This window comes from Notamacropus eugenii, chromosome 2 (genome assembly GCF_028372415.1).
Source record: "Notamacropus eugenii isolate mMacEug1 chromosome 2, mMacEug1.pri_v2, whole genome shotgun sequence".
Lineage (NCBI taxonomy): Eukaryota > Metazoa > Chordata > Mammalia > Diprotodontia > Macropodidae > Notamacropus > Notamacropus eugenii.
In genome coordinates this window covers 530,742,943-530,765,861 of record NC_092873.1, presented here as the reverse complement: position 1 = coordinate 530,765,861, position 22,919 = coordinate 530,742,943, and the positions used below count along the sequence as shown (strand labels likewise).

Sequence of the window (22,919 nt, the reverse complement as noted above, 5' to 3'; positions counted from 1 at the left end):
TGAGAGTCTAAGTGATGTATACCTGGTCACACATAGTTCTTGAACCCATGCCTTACTGACTCCAAAATCAGCTCTCTACTGCACAGGGCTGCCTCTCCTACTTTACTGTCAAGAAAACTGAGTTCCACAGTCATTAAATGACTAGCCTATGGTCACTTGTAGAGGAAGCATCCAAGCCAGGATGTGAGCCTGGGTCTTCCCAACTCTGGATGGTGCATCCAGTGGTTACACCACACTGCTTCTCTAAGATATATATATATATATATATATATATATATATATATCTGTCTGTCTGTCTGATAAAGCTGGGTTTATGCCAGGCATATTACCTGGGACAGGTAGGTAGCACAGAGGGGAGAAATCAGGAAGATTTGTGCTCCAATTCTGATTTCAGAGAGGGAGAGGCAGCAATTACTTCCCTTTAGGTATTTTGCTGTTGCTAATGAGTTTTTACATGAAAGACTTGACCCAAATAAGAAAGTCACATGCTGTCTGCTCTAATCCAAATAATGCTGAGGTCTGAAACATGTATAATAGCAACAATCAAGAATCATTAATTTACCTTATTACAATGGAATTGTTTTCCTTTTAATAATTAATATAATGAATATTTTGGGTCAACCAAAAATGCATCATTACCATAAGATAATTCAAGTTGGCCATCTTTTTGGGTAAGTAAACCATTTCTTGAGAAAAGTTTGGAAAATCTGGGTTCTCTGTTAAGTATTGGACTGAAAGAGTGTCATTTTATGGAAGAGTACCACTCATTTATTAAATATAACTAATGTTTGGATGAGTTTTTAAAAATTCAACTAATGTCCTTGAAATAATTTACTTACTCAGAGATAGTTGTAAAACACAAATTAATGTCACATGGCTTAGCAATTCTAGTCACCCGTATCATACTGGAAATCACTAATAACTTGGAAATACCTCAACTGCAATTTCCTTTGGGGCAACTGGCCACTTGTGTTCATACTTCTCTTTCACAGGTTGGTCTGTGTTGGCTGCTGGAGTCGAATTCTCAACACGCACTCCATGGCTTGTCTTTCCCACCAGATTTTGAACAGATTTTACCATATTCTTCAAATCTTCTGGGTAAGGGGTAGGATATCGTTTTAGATTTATCTCAACCTGCAAATTTATAATAAGGAATTTAATACAAATGGCATGCATTTTCACAAAACTTCCATAATACATAATAACTGTACATAATAACTAGTAAAAGTACAAACACTATAGGCATTTGAAAAACTGTCCTCTGTGGAAGAGTGCTTATCATACTCCCCAGGTCTTTTTGTTCATGTGATTTTTAGATTCTAATCTCTTCTCAGACCTACCTAGCAGATGTCTGAGAATCACAGTCGTTTAAATGCTTGAAATATTGACAGAGCATCTAAACTACTGAAATGTTTTGTTATTGGTCGTTTAATATTTTATACTTTGAGGGCTTATTCCTTCTATTGATTAATTACTTGTAGGTAATAATATTGATGTTGATGGTACACATGCAGGAAAGGAGGGGAGACATCCCTCCTTCAATGAATTTCATGCAGTATTGTTATATGTAAAAAAAAAAATGAAAAGTAGATAACGTCTGGTGTCCTAATATGCATCAGAGAGATGTTAATGACCACATTACTTTGAAATGTACATCATTTCCAAAGTAGGAGGAGAGAGAAGCATTGTAAGGGTCACTTACATTTAGTTTCACCCAAGTAAAGTACAACATTTGAATATGTTAGATCACAGTCAAACCAGTCAAGAGAAATGAAGTGAAGCAATCATCTAGCCAGAATGCTTTGGCTTCCATTAGATTGGTGTTCAGTTCAATGCCATTAAATGGTCCTCTGATAAGAGGGCTACTAGCTTTTGTTTTGGCAAAGATTGGCCTTAGGCCACCTCCAACTCTGCTTCACTCTGCTGATCTAAATTTAATGAACTATGTGTATGTGACTCTTCTGAACAGCTAATTTATAGAAAAATGAGAAATTCTATATAGAATAGCCGGTCTTTGGGTTACTTATCACAATGTAGTTAGACTGAAACATACGTTTATCAGAACTGACTGAAAAATAATGAAAATGCAAATTAAGTTGTGCAAATTTGTCTTATCCCATTAAAAAAAAAACATGCTATCTTATAAAATATTGAAATATGAACATGACAGCTTTGAATTTTCATCCAGATGCAGAAATTGTGTGTGTACGTATGTGTGCATGTTTGAGTGAGTGAGTGTGTGTATAACTAGCTAAAGTTCTTAGGAAATAGGAAATTCTACTTGATAGGTGATGAAGCTAATGTAGATGACATAAATTGTTTTGCCATCCAAAAGGAACTGAATATTTCCAAATTCCCTAAAACAACAACCAAACCAACCAAACAACAAAAAAAAAACCAAACAAACAAAACCAAACCTCTTTTTTATTGCTCTGTCCAGATTATATTTCTAATAGGGGTAATAAACAAGTAAGCAATTGTTTAGAAATTTGTTTAGAGATATGTAAAATATTTTGATTAAAAAGACACACAAATAGCTTAAATTTTTTCTATCACATAGATTAGAATTCATAAGATGACAATGTAGAAATAAAGCAAATCACAAGTGCTATTGGGAAGTGTAGGCTTTAAAGAAAACAAGCTTTATGAACAGTTTTAGATGCTATAATAAAGGTTTTTTTTTTAAAAAAGAATAATTCCGTACTGTGAATCTTAAATAAAAAATTAGTATTTTTGCTAGTAAAATCTTGTGATATATACATTACTATATAAATTGGGAATGATAATATACCACATTTGATTTTTTAAAAATTATTTTATTGAACATTGTTTGCTATCAGAAGTTTTAAGTAAAAAGTAATCATTTCAAAAAATGCAAATATTTTAATGCAGGAATTAAGATTCCTGTCAATGTGTTATTGTTATTAACACATAGTGTTGATATGGAAAGTAATATTGAAATATGATAAAAATTAAAGTTATGCATGTCACCATTTCTTTATCTTCAAAGTAACTTTAACATATCCAATTTCTACAGTATATTGAAGAAGTCAAGAAAAGATGTCATTTTGTCCCTTCAAGATTTAGTTGGAATAAAATTTGCTATTTTTTGTCACATCTGCTTGCTATTGATAAAATTACATGACAATGTGTTCCTGGCTACATTCATGACATTTTCTGAATATTTTGTCAAGTGAATATATTGTGGTAACATATCCAATACTCAAATTAAGATACATTTACATAAAACAGATTTGGAGGACAGATGTTTAACCTGGAAAATAATCTTCTTGTTTTAAGTTTATTAGAGGAGGCATAACGGTCTCACTTGAAAGCGCTGCTGGACTAGGACCTGACTCCTAGCTCTCCTCTTAACAAGAAGGGTCATCATAGGTAAGTCAAATAGTCTTTGTGACCCAGTTTCTTTATATGTAAAATAAGGATTATAACACTTGCTTAATCTATCTCAGAGGATTGTTGCAAAGATGTAATGAAATAATAGCTGTGCCAGTTATTGAGAAGTTCAAGTTATAAGGTAAAGAAAGTTGATATTAACATTGATTTTAAATTAAAAATGGATCCCTTTGGTAAATCAAGATCTAAATTAATATGCTTTGCCATACCACCTTTGGTTTTTTTCTAATCTTATTGAAGTCTATTTGAAAGGAACAGTGGCAGCGATGAAGCAATCAAAGGTATTTTGATGTGATAAACAACTTGCCTGTGTAGACATCACAAACACACACACACACACACGTAGTATTATAGAGGCAAACTGGCAGTTTAAAGTCTACCTTTTTTTTTGTTTAAAATAAACTGTTGGTTTTTGAGTGTCTGAAGCGTGTGCCACAAGGTGGTATAACATCAACTTTGAAAAATTTAGTAAATACATGTTTGATAATACCTCAATGATTCTTTTATTGATTTTCAATATGCATGTGAAATGCTCTAGTGATGATAAATATATGATCAGAAACCATTATGTTAATAGCACAATAATCTAAAGATATATTTCTTTTTTTTTTTTTGTTTTAAAATGTTTAGGAAAAAGTGTCTTTTGTTCTAGTACATAATCCAGAAAAATTTATTTGTTTAAATTTACATAGCATATCTACTAACAGTTATTTGATTATTGAAATGTTATAATATATCACTTACCCTATAGTATTTGTTCATATAAGATCATTTTATTGAACAGAAAAATCTACTGAAATATCATCAGTTTATGTAAAATAAGCAAATGTTTTATGCTCTTTCTCTTTCATTTTTAAATCAACTGGAAAAATTATTTTGTTTAAGAATTATAAATTGAAATACTAAATCTGTGGTTGGGAAATATCAAAACATTAATTTTGAAGTAGAAATTTCTCAATGCAAAGCACTTTATAGATATTCACAAGAGTAGAATTTAGAAATGGACAAATCTCCATGTTTAAAATAGAGCCATCATTTTTTCCTTAAAAAAATAACTTGATTTTAATACTATTTAACAGTAAAGACAATAGAAAGTCAAAATCCAGAAGAAAAATAGCTATTGTGCTGATAATTTCATTTTGAAATATCTTATGCTGAGATGGAATTTTTTTAAATTAAAAGAAATCTCTGAACACTTTAGAGGAAGACATTCTCACTCTGCCTGACTTTGCAGGAATGTTTTTTGTCCAGTACACGGACTCAAAAGATCTACAGAGTTGGGCCAGAGGAACTTCTACGCCACCCTCATTTTACAGATGAATAAATTGTGGCTAAGAAAGCTTCAATGATTTGTCCAGGATCACACAGCTGGTAAAAATCTGAGGCAGATTTGAACCTGATCCTTCTTGCCTAAGCCATGTTTCCTCAAAACCCAGTTCATTATGTGTCAGAAATACAACTAATTAGTACTTCCTGAAGTAAAAATAGATGCAATTGTAAAAAAACCTGAGACCAAGATGGCAGGTTTATCTTTCATTAAAATGTTACTATTTGTTGCAACTCCAAAGTAAATTCATGTCTTTTAATCCCATCTTTGTGCCAATGTCTCTTTCCTGTGAATTTTCATCCAAGTGCAGTATCATTTTAAAAATGAAAGATTTAGATACTTTAGCTGTCCCCAAATGTGCATTGCCATGAAGTTTAAATTGACCAGCTGGCTAACTGGCAACACATCCGTCCAGTGGTTAATGTTCTACCAACATTCTCATGCTTGGGATGGGGATGTCCATCATTAACAAAAACAACTACAAACAACCAAAATTGGTCCACCCAAGTCAAGAGCCACCCCTGTGAGCCCCCCTGAAGGTGCCCCAAGTTGTTTTCCCCTCCCCTTTCCCCCAGCCCCACCACGCAGATGCTGATATTGCCAAATATCCATAACAAAATTTAATCTGGATTAAATAATGGTAATTAGAAAACAGGTAGGCAATCAACATTCCTTACAAAAACCATGCAGAACATACCCCATAGACCACTGGCTCCAAGGCAGCGTTTAAGGGGGGAATCTCCTGCCCCGAACACCTAGGCCTACCTGTCTGCCACTTAGAGAGGGAAGAGTGGTGGAATTTGCTGCAACTGGCAATGGAGTGCACATGCTCCTGTCCTGCTGGAGGCCACTTATACACCCCCATGCCAGCTGTGGGTCAATCTGGGGAACTGGCATGTCTTGGATCTGCTGATCACACCTGGCCCATGGTGTGCAGCAATCACCAGACAGTCTGGCAGGTTGGAGGGTAATCCCACGCTGGCCCCTTTCCCAGGGGGCATGGCAAGGGTGATCCTGTGGGAGAAGGAATCTCCATTTTCTGGGAGAAAGAGGAGCACTGTAGCAATACTTTCAGTTCGTTATCATTTCTCTATCCTAATTTTGGTGCTTTTTTTGCTAATGCATTTAAAAATAAGCAAATTAGCTTTCTCTCTATTTTATCAAACAGCCATATTACAGAAGGATGCTAATGGGTCATAAATTTGTCACAAAAGTTAGCAATCATTCTATGCTGTACACACAGTTAGGGAACTATACATTAATTCATATGAAAGTGGATGGCATAGGTTTTCCATTTTCTGAATTGGCATGTACTAAGAGATAAGATGGGTACTGAATTTAATGCACATGTAATGAACCAGAAAATTGAGATTAACCTCGCTTAAGATTTCAGTGTGACCCATTCATCATGCCTCCATGATGACTTATTTAGAAGAATGTTTGTATTCTAAATTGCCCAAAGACACCAGCATTGGAAATACTTAAATCAGCCACAACTAAGTAGATGGAAATTTAAAAACCAAACCAAACCAGACCATAACAACAACAGAAATAAAAAAATTAACTCCAAAGTAAAAGAAAAGCTAATGCGGAAGCAAAGAAAATAAAAAGCAACCTAAACCAAAAGAATAAAGTCCAAACTCCCTCCTCAATCCTCCCACCCCCATGATAAGCCACCACCCAGAGGACAGGGACCTTGTTTTGGCCTTTCTTTCCTCCCCAGCACTTAGGCTGGTGCCTAGTGCATAGAAAGCACTTAATAAATGTTTGTTGATTGACCGATAAACTCCACCAAGCAGACTTCTAAATAATGGTTTGAACCGAGGGTCTTTGGTAACTGAAGCATCTCTGCTTAGATTGTCACTCACACACATACATTGGATTAGATTCTGTGCACTTTTCATGCCCTCTTGGATACTCTGTTAAGATTGTCAGGGAGAAGTGCTGGGAGTTTTGGAAATTCAGTAAAGTAAAAAAATGCTTCAGAAGTTCAGGGCAAGCATGTTAGCTTTGGTGCTGGGTCTAGGATTTAAAATTCTGGGAGATTAGCACCTTCTTTGTTTATTTTAGGGGCTCTAAATAATGAAAATCTTAAAAGCATGAGAAATTCTGATCAAGACTTTTTTTTTCTGAAAACTTAAATAAAAATCCTCCCAAGTTATTTTGAGCCCACAATTACCAAGACACCAAGATATTTTTGCAAAATTCCCATAACAATAAAGGTTTTTCCCCCCATTACTAGAAAAAACTCCATGCTACATCAGTGAAATGCTCAACTGCCTTGCTGCCCTGTATCCAGAGAGCACCTTAACGTTCAAAAGTCAAGAAATGAGTGGGATTGAAGGAAGAGTATAAAGTCAAGGGTGACCACAAAATTTATCGGCGAGATGCATATTAAGTTACCTGTATAATTAGTCATCTAGAGTGAGAATTGTTAGTATCTATGATGGAAAAAGTGCATAAATAATAAGAAAAAATTATAATGGGAGATCCAAGATGTTGCCATGATGATAGAAGACACTGAAACTTGACACTCACAAAAAGTGGAAATGTATTTACATTTCTGAATTCATCTAAGTTAAATGAATTGGAAATTATTAAAGGATATTTATTTAAATATCCTGTAAGGTTGACATTTTGAAGACATTTGAAACAATGAAAACAACATCTACCAGCTTTAGTTATTCTTGTCCTTAATTACTTTGTATCCTCAGATTTAAACGTATTCCTGGTTTTTTCTTGACTATCCCAGTGATACTTCAATCTTTGACACTTTAATACTAAAATTCAACATTCATTATATTTAGTCTCGGTTCAGTTTGTATGATACATGGCTCAGTGCGTAAAGGAAAATCAAGGCTGTATAGGAAAGACTCCAATAAATCTCTTGAGAATTCATTTAATTTTTTCATGATGATGATGATTTTATTTAATGATAATCTGTACTCAGAATGGTCTTTTCTCATGGGCTACCAGCTTGACTCTCTCCCTAGGGCTATAAACAGTATCTCAAGGACCCCTCAGTCAGAGCTGGGGCAGTATGAGGAGCAGTCTCAACCGGATGGGCAGATTAAGAATCTCCAAGGTTCTTAATCTTTAGAAAATGACACCATGTCGCTATATTTAAAACAGCCAATGGGGAAATGTAAGGATTTCTTCTATTACTCAGTGTGATCTAATCCTTGACTACATATATAACACCAACGGAAAACTGAAAGGCTTCTAGTGGATTGGGGACTGAGAGGCTCGGAATCAAGACATAGAAGCTTCACCTTCACTTTTCCAGCACTGTCGTCTTCTTCCTTTTTGTCTTCAAATTCAAAGGCAACAGTCATTCGTTGTTGTCGCTGCTCCTCCCACAGAGTAGGGTTAAAACTGTCGCTGTCTGACTGGAAATCTACAGTTACATTCCAAAGGATTATCAGAGTAAAAGTACTTTTTAAATAGAGGATTATTAACAATCCTTAATTAGTGCATCAAGCAAAAACTGTTGAAAGAGACTAAAAACTGAAAAAGGGGCATAATCAACATTCCAACTGCTAGATGGCCTTCTTGCATTTTAATTACAATCAACTACTATTAATTCCTATTCATTCCAAACTGACCTTGCTTTTGAGTCTTCTAGTGTGGACAATTGGATATGCAGAGGGCGAGATGTGAAATCTTTTGCATAGAACACTGTGTACATATGGTTTCTTATAGAAAAACGTTCCTAGCATTTTACCCCCTTTTTTTTGGAGATAAAAACTAGGTTTTTTTTCCTTTTTTTATCTGGAGAAAGAACGGAAAGACTCATTTGGACTTTCATACATGGATTCCAATGATTCTATTCCAGTCCAAAATTTAAAAAAAAGTGTTAAATGATTTCTAAATATTCTATTGTCATTAAAAGACTGAGCGGTGATGGTGATATTGAAATGCCGAAACTCCAAACTATGACTCTGGTCAAATTTCTTTCTTGTCTTATAAGCTATTTGGAAAGTGTGTCTGTCTGTTCATCTGCCTATCCCATTTGTACTCCAGAAAGCACAAGATGACTAGGAGTTCAAGATTTTAAACTATATAGGAATTACCCTTGTCTCCCCTGGCTTAAAGATTTTTTTCTTCCCATATGACAATTTTTTTTTGTTATTTTCTTAATGCCACATCTCACTTCAGTAAGTCTATATCAAATCAAGGAAGGAAGCAGATTTTTATTTAAATATCTGGTTCCAAGAAAGATGTTTGTGAATGTCTTTTCATGTTTTTCTTGCAAACTTCAAAGGAGAACTCTTTCAATAGAATTTCCCGGAAGGTTCCCCGAACATGGCAATGAAACGAATACTACCTGCCCCACTACTAGTACTCCATAAAAAAGAGCACTTAAGCTTTAATCTTCAAGTAATGATATAAATAAACTTGGTTGTTTTTCTTTCAGAATCCAAAATTTCAAATACACTAAATATGGAGATCAATTTTTCAAATTAATATGTGATTCCTAGATTTCTAAAAGCTAAAAATGCTTATATAATTGTACAAGAAGAAACTGAAGGATTCATTTATATTTGTGAATTACAAATGAAAAAATTTAAATGATAATTTAATCTTCAAACCAGAAAGATGGGTATACCTATTAAAGAAGGATCCATTTACAAGTTGTCCTAATTCAAATAAAATTGGATTTAAAGAGGATTACTTTTTGAAGCCACACAGTTTCTCTTTCTTGCTCCCTCCTTCTTTCTCTTTCCTCCTTTCTGTTTCTCTTTCTCCTTCCCTCTCTCTGTTTCTATCTCTCCCTCCCTTCTTCTCTCTCTCCCTCCTTCCTTATCTTTCTTTCCCCCTCACCTTTCTGTTTCTCTGCCTCCCTCTCTGTCTCCTCTCCTGTCCTCTCCTCCCCGTCTGTTTCTCTCTCTCTCTCTCACAAAAAAAACCTCACCTTCATTTTGCCTTCACGTTCGCACTCATTAGCACTTGGGGGTACAGTTGCCCATGCCAGTACCCCAAGAATGAATAATGCATTTCCTTGAAACCATGAAGAATCAATCAGACTAAGGGACTACTTTCCCAGAACTTGACCTCGCTTTTTAATCTTTGATTCTTGACTTAAATGTCCAAAAATGCTTCTTAACATTTCTTAGATAAAATGCTCCACCTTGGGAAAGACAAGATTGTACCTCTTTGTAAAATACCTTTTTGGAATTAATTTCTAAGGGCAGCTGATGTCATGAGCTCATGAGACATGTGGTTTGTGCTTGTCCAACTAGGGAACCCAAGACTGATAACAGCTCCTTGAGAACTCGAGTTAATTCTACTTGCCTCAGACTGACCTTGCATCATTCCACTTAACTGAGTGCCTGTTTAAAATACCCTGGGAAGGAAATGCTAGAACCTTCTTTTATTGGTTACCTCCTAGATCTACAATACCTCCAGTCAGGAAATTCTTTAAGTTCAAGTGACCACTTCTATTTAGCAAGGGAGTGAAACACTTTAAAATACTTCTGAAGAGGTTCCTTTGAACATAATGATTAGGCTGGAGAAAAACAAAGGTACTCCTGGATCAGAAAAAAACCCCAAATTATTTTTATAAATATGTATTCAATTTTTAAAAAGTTATAACATTGACACTATCAACACATCCATAGCCTTACCTATCCACAGATATCACTGTCCAGAGGTCAAAGCCAAAATAATCCCTTTGTTCTATAAATATTACTAAATTTTTTAAACAGTTTTTAGACGATATTTCTGATGGTGATTTACCTTCGTCACCTCGAGGTTGCTGAGGAAACATGTAATTAGTCAATACTCTTTGTTTTGTTTCTGGGTGAGCTTCGGTTTGTAAAGGGATAAGGGCCTTGGACTGCAAAGGGAAAACAAAGCAGGATCAGAAAGACGAAAATATATGTGTGTCTCACTGATGATTAAAAAAAAAAAAGATACCAAATAAAATACCAAAATTCCTTCCTCAAGGCCCTGAATGAACAACTGCACAGGAGTCCTGGTAGAGTGGGGAGATGTAATATCTGAGAATATATATGATGCAAATGACAATTGCTGCCCAAAGGCTTCCAAGCTCTTAGGATTCCAGATTGAATGACAAGGTTATTATTCAAATTACAAAAATATTCTTTAATCCAAAAATGTCCTAGTCCGTTACCTCATTAAGGTTTGGAGAAAACTATGGACTCCCAAAAGGTAGGCCAGGGTTGGGGAACCTGTGGCATTGAGGCCACATGTGACCTGCTAGGTCCTCAAGTGTGACAGAACAAATCCCCAGTGAAGTTTGGATTCAGTCAAAGAGCCGCACTTGAGGACCTAGAGTACCACATGTGGCCTCGAGGTCGCAGGTTTCCTACCCCCGCTAGCTCAACAGCAGGCTCTTTCAAGATGGTGAGGATGTTATGAGAGTTCCGAGAATGGATTAAATTCTGACTTCTGACAAACAACTTGGCTAAACTCTGAGATGTTCATCAACAGTTGTCCTCAGGATGATGAATTTTTAGCCATGGCAACCCTCAGGAGATCATAAATATCAGAGAGGGTAGAAGTGATATCTACACAGACAAAATCTCAGAAACCTGAAGCCTTGAAGGCAGGACAAAGTTCAGTTTTATTGATCAGTATCACCAAAGTTGTGCTGTTGGGGAATCTCCAAACTTAAGTTTCTCTTATTGAGGAAAAAAAAAACCCCTTTTAGATATAATTCTGCATGCCCATTAATTTTCAGTGATATTTTTCCCTAGTGATACGTATATTACCTAACATCTATCAAGAGCTTTAAGGTTTGCCATGCACTTACATATATTATCTCATCTGTGATCAAATATCATAATGAAGTTTTCATGACCAAATTCATGAAATGCAGAGTTCAAAGATTTTACATGATTTAAAATGCCATCAAATATAGTTGCTTTATAATACAGATAAAAGATACATTTTTTGACCAAGTGTTGTGAAGTCTGACATACATTTACATACATACATACATATGTGTGTGTGAATGTATGTGTGTTTTTGTGTATATATTAAGGGCCTGGCACTAGTAAGTGTTTAAAAATGTTTACTGAGTTGAAGTGGATTGAAAATATCAAGTCTGATTACATCAAGTTCTAACCCAAACTCAAGACCTCCACTAATTTTTTTAAAAAATTGATTTATTGACATACTTTCAAAAACTCATTGAATATAATAGAAACAATTTTATATAACACTTCAAAGATATGTCTGAAATAGTAAAATTATTTAATATTTTGAAAAGCCTCTTCACTGGATGGCATTTGTTAACACTGAAAAGCTTAATTTTTTTTTTGATATAGCATTTAAGTCAGGAATGCATGAAAAATCATTATTTTATTTATGATACAGTTTCTGTTCTATTCAAATACCCACAACAGTGAATCACAATCTTAGTGAAAGTTCCCCATGATTTAGGTCCTCAAAATAGACTCTTTCTCTATTTCACATTGATTTCAGAAGGAAAGTATGACTTCTTATGATGTATAGGGATTCCCTGATGCATTGAAAACTTCACATCATATTGATAAGATATTTTGGGTAACCAGCCCAAAGTCATGTCAGTAGACAGGAAGAGACCCTATTATGAGTACAGCATCATGAACATACCTCTTACATACTCCCTGAACCACAGGTTTAGGGTCAACTGAGCAGATTTCTAAGAGTGGCCCAGGAATCTGTCTGTGTCCCCATGTTGCTTCAGACATTTATCAAGGATTTGAATAAAACAAAGAGGGCAAACTGATTAAATTTCCAATGACCCAAAGCTGGAAAAGGTGGTTAATGTATGGAAAAATTGGGATTCTAAAAGATGATACAGCCTCTAACTTTGGGCTAAATCTAATAAGAATAAAGTTAATAATGATAAATGTGTGGTCTTTTAACCGGGTAAAAACATCAACTTTACAAGGAATAGATGGGGGATGATATCTGAAGAGATGCTGGGGCATAGTGGGCTGCCTGTTCACTATGAATCAAGAGTATGATATAGCAGCCAGAGAAGCTAACATGATCTTGGGCTGCAGAGAGATGTCGGGTGTTCAGAAGGAAGTGGGTGACACTCCTCTCCTTCTCTGCCCTGGCCAGATCACATGTAGAGTACCCTGGGCAGTTTAGGTGCCATCATCTTTTAGCAGAGCATCTAGGTGAGAGTGTCCAGGGTGGCACAGGACCTCAAGACCACATTATATGAGCTTCTTTCCTAGAGAAGAAAAGACAGTGTGGGGCATGTCATTTGTTTCTAGGTATAGCAGGGCACTGGTGGGCATTCACAACTCAGTCATCCAATGCAATCCCCTATTTGGAAGAGGCTGAGGAGCCTCTTTCCAGAAAGACATGATGATAGATAATGTAAGGATCCTGTACCCCAATTTGGAGCAGGTGTGTGGTCTGCTAACCATGTGGTAAAGAGAAGGACAATCAATGGTCAGCACAGCCAGAAGTGGGGGCATACAAAAAGATCCAAGTGGACAAAGTGAGATGTCCTCATTCCTTCTTGGCTATGTGTACATGGAAAGAGAAGGCCTAAGGCTGAGGTGGGGAGTAGAAAGCAGGCTTTTTTTATTCTCTCCAGGGTGGCAGACATCAGGCACACGAGCACATGGCCCTGCTGTTGTTTCTGTCTCTCTTGTGTCTATTTTTCCAACCTTTGGGTGAAGGCATGTTATAAGACAGCTCCTCCTTGTTGGCTTTGGAAAGTCAGAATGGCAAGCCATCACAGGTCTAGGGGCCAGAGGCTTGTGGGAAGCTAGATTGTGAGGAGAGAAGTCCCAGGGACGTAACTCAACTTGGATGAAACACCAGCAAGAGGGAGCTACAGAAATTTATCCTTTGGGTATGGTGAATTCAGAGGTGAATTCTATGTTCCAGCAAATACTTTGTAGAGTCTACCTTATGTTTGAGCCCCCTCTGCAGGAACTGAGGAGGTAATGGGGAAAATGCACTCTCAGGTAACAGGGTGTGTAGGAGGGGGAATACTTTGCAACTTCTGTTCTTGCTATAAGTAAGAACATCCCATATACAAAATATCTCTTTGAAAAAACTAATTAATGTATGTGGTTAAAGGAAAGGGATTCACCACTCATTGCCAGTTAACAACAAATCAATGAACAAAGCATTTATTAAGTGCTTACTATGTGCCAAGCACTGGGGAGACAGATAGAAAAGTCTGAGAACGTCTCCTCTCCAGGAGTTCACATTCAAATGGGGAGACAACACCATGAAAGGTTTCAGCTGCAAGTCAAATGAAAAGGTCCCATGTTCCTTAGCAAAGCAGATGGTCATGTCTCTTCCTGAATGCCATTTCCACTTTGAGTCAGTTTCTGATGAACCTTTTGATGGCCATGGACTTTCCTTTCTGGGTCTTTATTTTCTGTGACTCTACCTTCTGCAGAAGAAGGTCAAGGCTACATCTTCATGGGTGCTGCTTCTTAAGATGGTGGCTGAGGGCACTGGGCTAGAATCCTGGCTATTTTCATTGGGGTCTGAGGCAATACGGTGGTCAAGGTGGTGGTGGTTTGAGAACACATTGTAGTGGGGGGTTTGAGCTGAAAGCATTAGGGAAAAATCACGCCATCCCTTAAAATTCTTAGGGAAAGATTTTGGCAGCCCAGCTCTGGCACTGGACCTACTACTATGCTTATGTATTAGAAGAGGGAGAACAGTTTCACTACACAAGTAATTGAAGGGCCTTTGTGTGAAAGAGGGATTAGGCTTGATCTGCTTGGTTGATCAAGGGAAGAAGCGGGTGGCAGTTTCAGAGAGTCAGATTGAGCGCTGATAAAGGAAAAAACCTTCTGAAGAATTAGGGGAATTGAGAAGCAGGAAGGGCCACCTAAAGAAGGGGTAGAATTTCTCATTTTGGGATTTTCCTCATTGTTCAGAAAATCTTAGAAGTTCCTGAAGATCTTTAAGCAATGAAGAGAGGGCATGCTAGTTGGCAGCAGTTACAATAGTACCAATATCATCACTCATGCGGTGATCAAGGCTGGCAAAGTACCTTCCAGACAATCCTTCTAACTGTGCTGAGGGGCAGCTCTCTAGGGTTGCTCATCCCTATTTCAGAGAGGGGACTCAGAGGGTAAAGTGACTTCTCCCAGAAGCATACCCCCACTAGTTTCTAAGGGCAGAATTTGAACCTGGTGCTCTTTTGACTCTAAATCCATAATTCTTACCATTGCAACTGTAAGTCTAAGATTCTATGATTCTGAATTGCCCAGGTGGCTCTACCACAAAAATCATGGATGGAAGCAATGCATGAACTTGTTGAGAAGATGGGGTGCTGCACCCCAATGTTGAGGGCAAGTCAGGGAGTTTGTTAGATAATAGAGAACCAAAGAAGAGTTCTGAGCCAAGGAGAGACATGATTATGTCTATACAGAAGAAAAATTATTCACCAATTAATCAGCAAGTATTTGTTAAATAGCTATTATGTGCCAGGGCAATGTGCTATGAACTAGGGATACAAATACAAAAAAATGAAACAGTCCCTAGTGTAAAGTAGCTTACACGCCATTGAAGGTGGGGTACAACAGGTACACATCTAAGTATGTAGAGGATCAACAGAAGGTAGTTAAACATTAGGTTATTAGGGAGGGAAGACATCTGCAATTTGAGGGATTAGGAATGGTTTTGGGTGGAAGATGGCACTTGAGCTATGTATTATGGAATGAAATTTTCAGAGGTGGGGTGAGGAAGGAATCCATTCCAGGTAGGGGAGATGGTCAGCTCAAAGACGCCATACTTCACTTCATAACTGTCATGGATTTTATGCCAATTTTATTTTTGCAAAAAAGTGGAGCATGACCATTACGTGAAGCTTTTAAAAAAACTGTGCTGGTATTACTTAAAAATATTTATTACTAAACTGTCTTTGGCGTGAGATTAGAATGCATGGAATACTCATGAATATGTTCAAATTGAATACTAACGATGAGAATTCTAGGTTTGTGACTTGCAATGCTCAAGAGATAAAAGTGTATCCATATGTCACTGGTGAATACGTTGTTGCTCTGTTTATCTTTTAAGCAGCATGAGGAAAAGAATTATACCATGCAACAATTATTCAGTGAAAGGTTATAAACCAATTTTTGGACTGGAACAGAAAAGCGAAAGCACAGGGAATGATGATTATGTAGTGAAACCCAGAATAAAGAAGGGAAATGAGGCTCTATGTATGAAGAACAGAGAGAAGTCAGTTTGACTGGGCTTCAGAGGATGGGAGAAGAGTAACCTGTAATGAGGCCAGAGATATAGGATAAGGGTTAGAGTTGGAAGAACCTGTATCTTATCCTCAAATCAAAAGGGAACCACTGGAACTGAGCGAGTAGATGAGTGACATGTTCCTAATTGTACTTAAGGAAACTTACTCTGTCAGGTCCATGGACGGACTGAAAGTATGGAGAGATTTGAGGCAGAGGCACCAACGACCAAGAGATCTTCTAGACTGACCAACAGTCTAGAAGAGAGATGAGTGCTAAATTAAGATGGTGGCTACTTGAGTGCAGGTGTTGTAGAGATAGAAACAGCAAGACTTGGTAATTGGTTGCTGTGGGGTTAGGAAGAAAAAGAAATTGGGGATAGTGCTAAGGTTATAAATGTGGAAGACTAAAAGAATGGTAGACATTTTTGGAAGAAGAGTGGCCTTTGAGGAAAGATCAGCAAGTTGTGTCTCGGAGATGTTGGGTTTGAAATGTCTCCAGCATATCCAGATAGAAATGTCAGCTAATAGACAATTGGGGATGCAGAACTGAAACTCTAGAGACAGACTTAGGTATGCAGATCTGGGAATTATCTTCATAAAAGATGGTACTCCAGACTATGGGAGCTGATGAAGTTAGAGGTGTAGAGAGAGAAAAATGTACAGGACAGAGCAAGGGGAACACTCCCAGGTGGGGCGGGGGCTGACATCAGGGATGATGTGGTGATATGGCGGATGGACGGGGGAAGGGATGGAAAGGAGTAAACATCTATTAAGTACCCTCTATGTGCCAGGCACTGTGCTGAGTGCTTTACAAATAAGGTCTTTTATGATTGAGTGAGGAGTATGGGGAAACTGGTCCAAGAATGTGGTGGCAATAAGGATAGAATGGAGGGATGGATATGAGATAAAAACTAAGATTAAAAAGCAATTCTTTGATATATTTCATGTTATTTTTAGATGACAGAATTACTCACTAATCCTCACTTTTGATATTTATACTGTAGGTATGGATGAAAATGCAGAACCGGTAGAGCACAAAATTGTAGAAAAATTTTTTATATATATGTATATATAGATATGTATGTATATACCTATATATCTATAGATACATGTGTGTATATACATACATACAGGCATATAATATATATGTATAAATTTGTAAATAAGAAGTTGAATATAATTCTTGTCTTGCACATTTGTGTCTGGTTCTTCATGATCCCATTTGTGTTTTTTTTGACCAAGTTACTGGAATGATTTACCACTTCCTTCTCCAATAAAATTAAAGCTGGCAAAAAAAGGAATGGGAAGGCTATTTCTGAGGATTGTGCCCATGATTTTTTATATCTTCCCTTTAAAGATAAAATTAAGTTATAATGTCTACGTTCACTGATCATATTTGTGTTACCTCTGATTATGAACTGAAAAGCTAGACTCACATTGCTGTGAACTGAAAGATGCAAGATATGAACCAGAAAACTTTTGTGGTTTGTTGTTAAATAGTAACGAGCTAAAAATGTTGCATCTTGAGAGACCATCAAAGTCTTAAATGTGAAAAATCAAAATATTTTAAATGAAGAACTATTCCCATATTTGAAGAGGGTTTTTTTCTCTCCTTTCTTCTCTATTCTTTGGCTTGCTGAACTTACAAGGGATTCAATTATGATCTCCCTGCAGACAATTCTCAGACCTCTCTCCTGACCTCAAGTCCTATATCACCAAATTGACTACTGAGTCTATCTTACCAACGTCATCCTTTGATTTTGTGACCAGAGTCACAAGTCAGGTATCATCCTTGACTCATCACATTCTCCCACTCCTCATATACCATCAAGTTTCAAGTTCTGTTGATTCTACCATCTTACCAGCTTTCATATATGTCCCTTCCCTCTTCTAGTCCTGCGCCACCTGATGCACACTTGCACTCTCACTCCTGGACTTCCAACATCACCTTCTGCTTGGTGTCCCTGACTTGACTCCCTCGGCTCCAGCCTATCCTCTGCTTGACCATCAAGTGAGCTTCCTAAAGCATCCATCTCACCACATCTTCCCCTCTGGTTCCCCCCTTGCTCTGCTCAATGGCCTAGTGATTACCAATTACCTCCAGAGTCAAATATAAAATCCTGTTGGGCTTTCAAAGCCTTTCCTAACCCAGGCCTCTTCTACCTTCCTGATCTTCCTATGCCTTAGTCCTCTGCAAGTACCCTATAATTCAGTGATGTTGGCCCCCTGGCACTTCTCACAATGTACTCTACCTCCCAATTCCATAAAATTTGCTAGCTGTCCCCCATTTCTGGAACTTTCTCCATTCTCCACTCTGTGTCATAGTTTCCCTGGCTTCCATCCTCAGCTAAAATCCCAGCTTCTCCAAGAAACCTGTCCCAGTTCCCTTTCATTCGAATACCTTCTCTTTGATACTTGTCTCCATTTTCTCTTATCAGTGTCTGCTTTGGTTATAAGTGTTTGCATGGTGTCTCTCCCATTAAATTGTAAGTTTCTTGACAGCAGGGACTGGTTTTTCTCCTTTTGCGTTCCCAGCACTTAGCGTAGTATCTGGCACCCAGTAAGTGCTGAAGAAATGCTTATTAACTTGACATTATTTGAATTGGTAAGCCCAAACCACTTCTTTAATATATTATCTCTTTTCTAGTGTCCAGTGTGCTAATAAAGAAGAAACAAAAACATCTATTTGTCTGTCTGTCTGTCTGTCTGTCTCTCTCTCTCTCTCTATGTATCGTATCTATTTCCATACAAGCATACATAGTTACATGAAGGAAGTGATTTTGTCCTATGAAAACTGCATCTCTCCTAGAATTTAAAACAATTCACACAGTAGAAAAATGAATAAATGTTTGTTGTATTGAATCAAATGTAAAGTTATAAAAATAGATAAAGGAAAGCCCAGAAGGAGATGAAGAACATAAAAGAGAGACGGAGGAAGGGTAATACTCATTTCAAGACCTACTCTCCATGAAAATTTCCTAGGCAAAATCTAGCTTAAAATTAACTTTCATTAACTTTGAATCACTGTAGCAATTAATCAATTGAGATTACACATGTACCCCTCATGCTTGGGGAGATCTCCATCACTTAGCTTGCTATGCTGCTTGATTAAATATATAACTAAATTAAATATATTTTAATTTAAATGTATTTTGTTAAATTAATCAATCAAAAATCATTTATTAAGAACCCAGTAGGTGCCAAGTGCTGGCCTAGGTGCTGGGGACAAATACAAAATATGAAACAATCCCCACTCTTAAGGAGCTGACATTCTGTCAGGGAACACAGTATGCATGTGTGTATGTGTATTTTTGTGTGTTTTTGTGTAGGGAAGAAACAGATACCAGGTAGTTCAATGTTGGGATAGATTTCAGGGAGTGCACTAGCAGTTGGAATGACCATGAAACTCTGAGTGCAGATGATTTTTGAACTTTAACATAAAGGGAAAGAAGGACTGAAAGAATAAAGGCAAGAAGAGGGTACAATGTAACCATGAGAGATGAAATGGGGAATGGGGGAGATCTTGAGGCAGGAAGACTAACCAGAAAGCTATTGTAACAGTTCAGACATGAGGTGATGGTGGCAGTGTCAGAAGAGAGAAAGGGGAATATTGGAGAGATTTTACAAAGGTAAAATTGCAAGAAAACTTGGCAACAGATTGGGCAGAGGGAGTAGGAAGGCTAAGCCAAGAATGACTCCTCGAACGAAAGCCTGGTGACTGGGAGGATGGTGAGACCCTTGACAATAACAGCAAAGTTAGAAAAACAGGAGAGTCTGGGGCGGGGGGGCGGGAATAATGAGGTCACTTTTGGACATGGTGATTTAAGATGCGTATAAGACAGTTCAAGATGTCCAATGGAAACTGGAGGTCAGCAGAGAGGTAAGGGCTGAATAAATAGATCTGACGATCAATGGCATAGAGATGATTATTGAATCCTTGGCAGGTGATGAGATCATCAAACAAAGGAGTATAGAGGGAGAAGAAAAGAGGGCCCAGGACAGAGGCCCGGGGACTACCCATCATTAGCAGGTGTGACCTGCATTAAGATCAAGCAAAGAAGACTGTGAAGGAAAAGTAGATAAAAGGAATACTAGAACAAAGTAATTTCATGGGAACCTAGAGAGAAGACTGTAGGATTGAAAAGAAGGTTTTTGACAATGTTAAAGGCTGCACAGTGATCAAGAAGGATGAGACTTGAAAAAAGCTGTTAGATTTTTCAACTAAGAGATCACTGATACCTTTGGAGAGAGTAGTTTCATTTGAATGAAGAGGCTGGTAGTAAAAATGTGGAGATTTTAGAAGAGATGGAAAAAAGTGGATGCATTAATTGCAGATTGCCTTTTCAATTTTAGTTACAAGAATGAAGAGAGGTATGAGCCTAGGGGGGATAGATGGGCCAAGTGAAGGGTTTTTTTTGAGGATGGGGACTCTATGAATATGTGTGTAGGCAGTAGGAAAGCAGTGAGCCGACAAGGAGAGATTGAAGATGAGAAAATTTGGAGGATTGTCCCCTCTAGGGACAATCTCTGGAAGAAGATGGAACTGGATAGGATCACTTTGAATGTAGAGAGGTTGGCCTTGGAAAAGAGAATTGCTAACTCTTCATGTGAAACAAGGGTCACGGAGTAGAGAGCAGCAGCAGGCACTTGATGACATGAGATGAGAAACAGGAGGAAAAGGGGTCTCTCAGTGAATGACCTCAACTGTTTCAGTGAAATATGAAGCAAGCTTCTCAGCTCAGAGGATGTAATTATGGGAAGTTTGAAGAGGGGAAGACAGATCTAGAGAAATCTCATTGCTGTGTGGGTCAGTGAATCAATTAGGCATAAGTAAAATAATTGACTTTCCTCAGTGAAGGCCCAGTTGAGATTATGTAACACAAATTTGTGGTGGATGCAGTTTACAATTTTCTTTAGCGTTACTCAGAAATATTTGCGTAGGAGTGAAGGCTATGACAGGCTAAGGGGGCAAGGGAATCTAGAGGACAGGACTGGGTAGAGTTGAACTGGTTTGCCAAGGAGTCAAGATGGAGAACGGAAGGGAGGATGGTCAGTAAAAAGTGATGGCCAAGAAAAGAACTGAGTTGAGGAACTGGATGTAACAGTGAAAACAAAGAATTGAGTTTGGAGTTGCAAGCAGAGGGAGAAGTAGAATGAGAAGAGACTGTGGTCAGAGAAGGGAATTTCAGATTTCATGAATGTAGAAGTGACATATTTGTGCTTGATGGCAAGGTCAAGTGAGAACTATCTCTGTGTGTACCTGAGGTGGGGTAGGGGAGGAGGTCATGGGAAGTGAGGAAGTTGGGGAACTGGGAGGGTAGAGTGTTTGAGAGAATAGCAATATGTATATTGAAGTCCCCTTTTATGAGGGCAGGAGTTGGTGAACAAAGACTATGAGGCAGGTACTTAACTTTTTGAGGAATGAAATGTCCTAGTCATAGGTAGACAAGAGATACCAGAATTTTGATTGGGTGATAGATATGAAACCTTAAAAGACAAGTTGCTTTGTGACTGGGGTTGGTTGGTTGGTTGTTGCCCCTTGTTCTCAAAGGGGACCAACATGATATCACTATGTTGGAGTCAAAGTACAGTGAGTCTGACTTTCTGACTGGATTAATATGATCTCAGAAGGTTCTACCACAGGTCAGGTATAGATAATCCATACAAACATCACATGAGTGAGACTGGAAGTAAAGAGGGGAGCAGAACATACTCCAGCTACCCACCTCATCATCAAGTGAGTTGGGTGGGATCAGTTAAAGTATAACCAGTGCTGGAAAGGGCAGCCAGGAGACCGTCATTGGGAGGGAACAGGCTCTCTGTGAAAGTCAGAAGACGGAAGTGGAGAAAGGAAAAGACGTAGGATGAAAGCAAATTTCTTACCTACAAAATGGACATTCCAGAAGGCACAGTGGAAGGGGTGGGTGTTTTTTGAGTGAGACACTGGGGGGCAAGATTAGATTGAGGGGAATGGAAATAGAGGCTTGGCACTTGGAGATGTAACCTTGGGCAGATCATTAAACCATTCTAGGACTCAGTTCTTCATCTAAAAAGGAGAAAGTAGGCTTGTGGTATTTATGGCTCTTTCTAGCTCTGTCTTTAAAGATAATATGAAGGACTGAAAGTCAGAGAAGCGATTAGGGTTGGATTTATAGATGCAATGCCAGGTGAATAGAGGCGATAACTAAACCCAAGGATATTAATGATGCCATGAAGGTCCAGAGTATAGAGAGGTACCTTGGGGAACACTCACAGGTAAGAGGTGTGCTATGGATCATAAAGCAAAAAGGAGAAAGTACGTAGGAAGAGAGGGTGAACAATGTCAAACGCAGAAGATAGGGCAAGAAGGATAAAGACTCAGAAAAGACCACCGGACTTACAATTAAGAGGTCATTGGAAACTTTGGAGAGAGCAATTTAGTTGAATGATGAGGGGGGAGGAAGTAGAGGCAACAGGACTAGACTATTTTTTCCCCTAGAAGTTTGATAAAGGAAGGAGAGATGTAGGATGACAGTATGATGTGATTATAAGGTCTAGGAAAATTTTTTTTAAAGGACAGTGCAGGATTGGGCACACCTGAAGGCTTTGAAAAAGGAATCATTAAATAGAGAAAGATTAGTGGTTAGACAGGGGATGATTGAGAAGGGGTCTGCTAGGCAAGATGGGAGAGTAAGGGATCAAAGGTACATTTATTACTGGATATAATAGCTTCTGGATGGCTAGTCAAAGTGTACACATTGTTGTGAGCTCTTTAGTTATGGTTTTAAGTAGGCACTAAGCCAAATTGTACCTAGAATCTAGAATATCTTTTCTGGAGGGCCCACAGAGAAAAATGGGTATCCTATGAGTTACTCAATGAGTTCTCTGTGCATTTATAGAAATCTATTTAAACAACTTTCTCTTTTCTTCCTCATCAGAATGATTTCTTTCAGGATTTTATAGTTAACTTCCCATCACCAATGGGCTGACCCTCCATTGTCTTTA

At 37.9% G+C, this 22,919-nt stretch overlaps 1 protein-coding gene across 4 annotated transcripts in view; it reads right to left on the bottom strand.

Annotated features, from left to right (window-relative positions):
- Positions 1-22,919, bottom strand: part of LRRC7 (leucine rich repeat containing 7) — a 582,114-nt gene that overhangs the window by 96,826 nt on the left and 462,369 nt on the right. For 3 of the 4 annotated variants that reach the window (XM_072649823.1, XM_072649821.1, XM_072649822.1), the window contains exons 15-17: positions 10,481-10,580; positions 8,014-8,138; positions 934-1,134 (exon numbers count right to left, since the gene is read on the bottom strand). In XM_072649823.1, coding sequence (XP_072505924.1) covers positions 934-1,134; positions 8,014-8,138; positions 10,481-10,580 — 426 coding nt within the window. Of the gene's footprint in view, positions 1-933; positions 1,135-5,506; positions 5,756-8,013; positions 8,139-10,480; positions 10,581-22,919 lie in introns of all 4 variants that reach the window. The other variant, XM_072649824.1, reaches the window with a different exon arrangement.